Raw genomic sequence first — 6,956 nt, 5'->3', positions numbered from 1 at the left:
AGTAAGTGTTTTTTTTACAAGTAATTATAAATAAAATCTTACCTAAATTTTATACCATTAACCTTTATTTCATTTATTAACTTTTACTTCCACCATTAACTATTACATATTTTATTTATGCTTTGTATCCATGAGTGACGGGTTAATGAGTTTCACTGGAGTACAAAGAGCAGCACAGGCTTAAAAGTACCTACTTGCCTACAGTGCAGCCTCTTACACAGGCAGAATAAAGTCAGGCAGGCAAGGTTTTATATAGATGTATATTGTTTTTTCCTTTTAAATGCACAGTAAAATGAAGGGCCTTTAAAGCTCTCTCAGGACGAGGAGGGAAGTTACCATAACACCATGCAGGAAGGAAAGCACACTGGGTGTGGTTCATGCATCAAATGGCTACTTGTATAAAAATGTTCAGGAATTTTCAGCTATCCACTGGCACCTGTGGAGCTAGAGCCAGTCTTATTCTTTAGAAGGAACAGCGGCCGCAGGCAGTGGAAGAGAAGATGGTATACTTAGATGTACATATAAGACAGTTTTCCAAGCTAAGTAATAGCATCTGTGCTGCAACATATGTTGTCAGTGAAAGAGAAATACAGTAATGCTAAAGTAAAACAAATTTGCTTGTAACTTTAAAAAATTTCCTTTATTCAGAATCATACTTTTTTTTCACTCTTACCATTATGAAAATTTAAAAAAATATAGCGCTTGGTGCAATGAAATACTACTTTTAATTATTATTCAAACACTTAATGCAGGCTTCTCACAGTTTGCATGTGAGAATTTAGCATGATCCAAACTCAAATATCCACTTCTCATATCTTTCAATGTCTGCAGCAGATACTGACTTAGAAACCTTTTTTAAAGCCATTTCAAAATCCTCCATAGTTGTAGGCATGTGCATTTCTTCTCTTGAAAGATTTCTGATTTCTTCTGGGGTCAAACCTTCAATACGCCTTCTCATTGCCATCAAGGATGCATCCCTAGGTTTTAAATTTAAAAAGCAAAAACAAAAAACCACAAAATGATGTTTTGGTTGAATAAAAACGTGTAAACAAAAAAATTTTTCAGTGCGTATGTTATTCTGTAATTATCTTATTACATATACATATGTAGTACTGCACAGAATCCAGTACTGGACTATAAGGCCTGTTCTTGAGTTGTTTTTTTAGCAGTTGAATCTGAGCAAAAAGCCCAAGAAGAATTAAAAGGATATAATAAGATAGCAATTAAATTTTATTAAAAGTGTAACCATAATATAAAGAATAAGCATCACAGAGACAGGAGAGAAGCTGTTAGCTAACACTAACTTAATACCAAAACTTGTGTCTCTGACTAGATTATAATGTGGGTCTTTATTCTTCATCTATCTTAATTCAGCATAAAAACTTCATAATAGAAGTTTATACCCACAAAAACCTATGCTTCAAAAAACAAAGAAAAAAAACACCTATGCTTCCAAAATAATTCATACCTGCACACGTTGGTAATGTCCGCACCTGAATAACCTTCCATGTTTTCTGCTATACTTGCAAGGTCAACATCATCAGCCAATTCCAGCTCACGTAGACTTATTCGTAATAGCTCCTCCCTGCCTTTTGCTATTGGTAGAAGCAAATTTAAAAATATAAGCCTTCAACATAAACAATGTTTTATTTTTCTCCAGTCTACTTTGAGAAGTTGTTTTCCAATTCTTAGAGCTCATTTGCTTAAAAAATTTAAGACCTATTCTTATTGTATTTATTCTTAAATTTTAATTAATTAATTTTTATTTTTTAAAATTGGAAGTATTTCATTGAATTTTAAATTTCCTAGTATCAAGGCTTTAGGCTCCAGATATAGCCAAACCAGTTAAAATAAGGAAAGACATCCTACATTTGTCTTTTAAAGGAAAGTTAATTAATACCAAATTTTAAAATTTCTAAGCAAAACTACCTAAGAGTTAACATGACCTTTCTGATTCAAATAAAGATACCTGATGGTAATGGAATATAGATTCTTTTTTCAAGACGTCGTCTTAAAGCCTCATCAATATCCCAGGGAAAATTAGTAGCTGCCAGAACCATAACCATTTTGGAAGGGTCATCATTTTCAGAAGCACCTCCAACACCTTGAGGAAGGATAAGAACACAGTAAAAAAATAAAAAACAAAGCTCAACTACTTAAAGATCATCAAATATTTAGCACAACATTAAAAGCAGGGTAATCATCAAGCCTCCCTAAGACTTACAAAGCTAACTGGTACGTATGTGAATTTGTGGTCCAAGAAAAATGAGTTTTTGCAGTGTGCAAAAAATAGGACTCAAAATAGATTTGATCAAAAGACTAGTTCAGCACAACTACATAGCAATTTAAAAAATTCTTCAAAACCATACATATCCCTCTCTAAGGCCAGTTAATCGGCATCTGTTTCAATTTCATGGCTAAAAATGAGATCAGTGTGTATGACAGAGGGTGTCCTGTGAATAAACAGCCATAACTGCTGGTGTGTCACCACTGTCAGTGCCCCCAGTTTACCGCCGGCAATCTCCAGGACCTACTGGCCAGCCCCGCGTCACTGGGGCTGTGTGGGTCAGCACTGTGAGTGGGGCTCGCTCAGCTCACGCAGAGACACTCGCATACCGTCCATCTGAATCAGCAGCTCGGCTTTCACCCTTCGGCTTGCCTCGTGCTCTTCGGAAGTCCCTCTGCGGCTACAAATGGAATCTATCTCATCGATAAATATGGTGGCTGGAGAGTAAAATCGAGCCTAAAGGGAGAAGCCATGCAACACGAGGTTTTTATTTCATGGAAAAGTCATGTATAGTTTAGCAATCAGAACAGAGCCGTGGAGCCTGCCACCCTGTGCATCGCGCCCCCTTTGCCTAAGACTGGGGAGAGAGGATAGAATGGGACCAGCTAAGATACAGCTTCCAGTATAGACCTATCATACACTTAAATCTTACGTGGCAATTTTTTATACTCTTCAATACTATAACTGATTATATTCAACATGTATTTGTTTATGAGTCATATAAATACAGGATTATCCTGTACACTACAATAATATGGACAACAATGGTGGGAAGACATTTACAGATACTGACAAGTGTTCTAAAGTTCTAGAAAAATTTTTGTTAAAGAGAACCATTACCTTAAATAAAATCACATAGATTCCCTCTAAGGGATTCTAATTAAATTGCTATTTTTCACTTGACTAATACAAGTACAGCTGACCCTTGAACAACTCGGGTTTGAACTGCATGGGTCCACTCATAATGTGGATATTTTTCCATAGTAAATACTACGGTACTACACAGTCTGTGGTTGGTTGAACCGAAGGATGTAGAGGAACCGTGGATACAGAGGGCTCACTATAAGTTATATGCAGATTAACCTTCACGTTGTTCAAGGGTCAACTGATTTTTATCCTCTTAAGTTGTCAATTAGAGGTCAATTTAATGGCCTCAGTTTTTTTTTGTTTGAGATAAAATTCATATACCATAAAATTCACCACTTAAACCATTTTAAAGTGACAATTCAGTATTTAGTATATTAACAATGTTGTGCAACCATCATCACTATCAAATTCCAGAACATTTTCACTGCCCTCCAAAAATAACCCATACTTCCCTCCCCCTAGCCCCTGGTAATCACAAATCTATTTTCTGTCTTTATGCATTTACCTATTCTGGACATTTCAAATAAATGGGATCATACAATATGTGGCCTTTTGTGTCTGCCTTCTTTCACTTAGCATGTTTTCAATGTTTATCTATATTGTAGCATGTACAGTACTTCACTCTTTTGTCTGCATTGGGTCTTCGTTGCTGCGCGCAGGCTTTCTCTAGTTGCGGACAGTGGGGTCTATTCTTCGTTGCGGCACGCGGGCTTCTCATTGCAGTGGCTTCTCTTGTTGCAGAGCATGGGCTCTAGGCACGCAGGCTTCAGTAGTTGTGGCACGCAGGCTCAGTAGTTGTGGCACACGGGCTTAGTTGCTCCGTGGCATGTGGGATCTTCCCGGACCAGGGATTGAACCCATGTCCCCTGCATTGGCAGGCGGATTCTTAACCACTGCGCCACCAGGAAGTCCCAGTACTTCATTTTTTTTTTTTATGGCTGAATAATATCCCCCAAGTTTATTTTTGTACCTTAAATGCATTTCTTCCCCAAACCAAAGGACAGGGAAGATTAATCCATTAACTAATAGATCTAGTCAAGTATTATCTAGTAAACAGCTGTGTAAGACTCAATAGTATCACCCGTTTCTTAAGGAGACTGAAGAGGCATTTAATTTTATTTACTTATTGTTCTTTTTGTTTTTAGTAGACTTTTTCTTAATTGGAGTATAGTTGATAAGCATTTTATTATAGTAACTAATGTTTATTGTTAATCATTTTCTAACCAAAATATCCAAACTTACAAAATCATTGCACAAGAAAGCTTGAACGTAAATGATGGCAAAGATTTCTCAAAACAGAGCTTAAGTGATCAAACAGCATTTTAAAGGTTCTTCTAAAAATGGAAGTCCACAATGGCAAGTGAACATTACAGATTTGAACATGCAATTGTACTGGGTCCATCAATTCTTTGGACCATGAGGTTATAATTCAGTATCCTCTAAGAGGTGATTAACTGTGTTGAAAGCACAGTGCTTCCAAAGTATAGATTCAGTTTTAGTCTGTTCACTTGGAAAATCCTAATAGTTAAATCTCACTTTCTTTTCTAGTTAAAAACTTGAATTCTAAGTCATCTATTGCCTCCAAAGGGATAGTAAGATAATAATAATAATAATAATGGATGGACAATAATACACTTTTTAAAATTTATTTATTTTATTTATTTATTTTTGGCTGCATTGGGTCTTCGTTGCTGTGTGCAGGCTTTCTCTAGTTGTGGTGAGCAGGGCCTACTCTTCGTTGCAGTGCGCAGGCTTATTGTGGTGGCTTCTCTTGTTGCAGAGCATGGGCTCTAAGCACGCAGGCTTCAGTAGTTGTGGCATGCAGGCTCAGTAGTTGTGGCGCAAGGGCTTAGTTGCTCCGCGGCATGTGGGATCTTCCCGGACCAGGGATCGAACCCGTGTCCCCTGCATTGGCAGGCAGATTCTTAACCAAGAGCCCTAATAATACATTTTTAATAAGGTATCCCTACTTGGATCTTAGGTACTGTGTACAAAAAATTTTGTACTTTCTTTTCAAGAAACAGACAGAAGGAGAAAAAAAAAACTGGATGGAGGGAAAGAAAGAAAAAAGCAAACATGCAAGAAAATTTATAACTGAAATTCTAGCCAGCAACCATCTACCAACAGAACCAACAATAAAAATTAAATTTCAAGCAAAAATTACTAGACTGAGTCTTCCCAAATACTGAGGGTGTGTAGAAAGGTCTGACTTAAAGCAGAGGCTATGTGACACATTTAAAATTGGCTTTGGATGACCTGAGAAAGTAATGTAGAGAGACGTGGAGAGGAAACCAATTGTTTCTGCCTGCACAGCACGACTCCTTCTGATAAGAGAAGCTCCCTTTTTCATTTGTAAATCATCTCTGTCTCATTCTTATTCCATTACTTCAAGAGAGGCCAACTCTGCTGGAGTCCCAGGAGGGTCCAGGCATAAGCATGTGACTCAAAAGAGACCGAACATTAATCTCTGGAATTTTGCTGGAACAACTGACATTGTTGTTCATTTGATTAGATTTCTGACACTTGAAAATGAAAGTTCCTGACAATACAACAAAAACTATACAATTAAGTTTTTATATGTGTTTGTTACCATGTCACATGAAAAACCCTGGACAGACTTTTATAATATTTAAGTGGCCTTATTCAAAATACAGGTCCTGAGGAATGCTCACTTTGAGATTCGGGGGGAGGGGCACTCAAGAGAGAGGCAGTCATCTATAGTCAAAACCAAGATTTGAGAGGCAGTACAATTTTACTCGAGAAAGTCCATATGATGAACAGAAGAAAATCAAGGTGGTTTCAAATGAGCCATAACCAAAATTCAGACAGGCAGAAGCTCCAATCTGCAGGCACTGGTTTGTGACTGAGCCGCTGCTCAAGTGGGCAACTCAAAGTAGCGTGCTCCAGATAAGCCAGGATTTATTTAAAGATGGTTAAGGTTTTCCTAGGCAATACCAGGGAAGCCAGTAAAAAAGTTGTCTGATATATTTTTATAAACTGCAGTATACAAAAGTATTGCAAATTACCACTTTGTAAGAGGCTTTCCCTCATAGAAGAAAATAGTCCTTTTTCCTTAATATAAAACCCTACGTTAAAAAAAAAATCAAATAACTCTTAAACAGTAACAGTTAATATTTATGAGTCCTTATGAGTCAGGCTCTGTATTAAGCAGTTTACATGTATTGGCTGATTTCACCCTCCAAACATTAGAGAGGTAGGTCCTAAATTATTGTCCTCCTCTTATAGATAAAGCAACTGAGGGACAGGAGAGGAATTTTCCCACAGTTAGCCATCTAGGAAAGTGACAGAAGTGGGATCTAAACCCAGGCCACCTGACCCTAAAGACGCCACACTTAGCCATTCACCCTATTTACTTTTTTTTTTTTTTCTCTTTTTTGGCATGTGGGATATCTTAGTTCCCCAACCAGGGTTTGAACCTGTGCCCCCTGCAGTGGGAGCGTGGAGTCTTAACCACTGGACCATCAGGGAAGTCCCCATTCACCCTATTTAGCTTACATTTTTTTTTAATAAAATTTTTAAAATATTTATTTATTTATTTTTTTGGCTGCTCCGGGTCTTAGTTGCGGCATGCAGACTTCTTAGTTGCGGTATGCATGCAGGATCTAGTTCCCTGACCAGGGATTGAACCCGGGCCCCCGGCACTGGGATCGCGGAGTCCTACCCACTGGACCACCAGGGAAGTCCCCTAGCTTACATTTTTAAAAAGCCTAGTTATTCTGGAATACAGACAATATAATTTTACCCCTGAAGCAAATAGCAAGCTAATTTTTCAAAATGATCT

At 37.6% G+C, this 6,956-nt stretch overlaps 1 protein-coding gene across 4 annotated transcripts in view; it reads right to left on the bottom strand.

Moving 5' to 3' along the window:
* Nucleotides 1-446: 446 nt before the first annotated feature.
* Nucleotides 447-6,956, bottom strand: part of KATNA1 (katanin catalytic subunit A1) — a 31,292-nt gene continuing 24,782 nt past the window's right edge. For all 4 annotated transcript variants that reach the window (XM_007196892.3, XM_057528175.1, XM_057528174.1 and 1 more), the window contains 4 exons: nucleotides 2,617-2,743; nucleotides 1,970-2,104; nucleotides 1,469-1,595; nucleotides 447-977 (listed from right to left, as the gene is read on the bottom strand). In XM_007196892.3, the coding sequence (XP_007196954.1) occupies nucleotides 779-977; nucleotides 1,469-1,595; nucleotides 1,970-2,104; nucleotides 2,617-2,743 (588 nt within the window). In that variant the 3' untranslated portion in view covers nucleotides 447-778. The remainder of the gene's footprint in view (nucleotides 978-1,468; nucleotides 1,596-1,969; nucleotides 2,105-2,616; nucleotides 2,744-6,956) is intronic.

The sequence above is a fragment of the Balaenoptera acutorostrata genome, chromosome 14, assembly GCF_949987535.1.
Source record: "Balaenoptera acutorostrata chromosome 14, mBalAcu1.1, whole genome shotgun sequence".
NCBI lineage: Eukaryota > Metazoa > Chordata > Mammalia > Artiodactyla > Balaenopteridae > Balaenoptera > Balaenoptera acutorostrata.
This window is presented reverse-complemented; position numbering and strand designations above follow the sequence as displayed.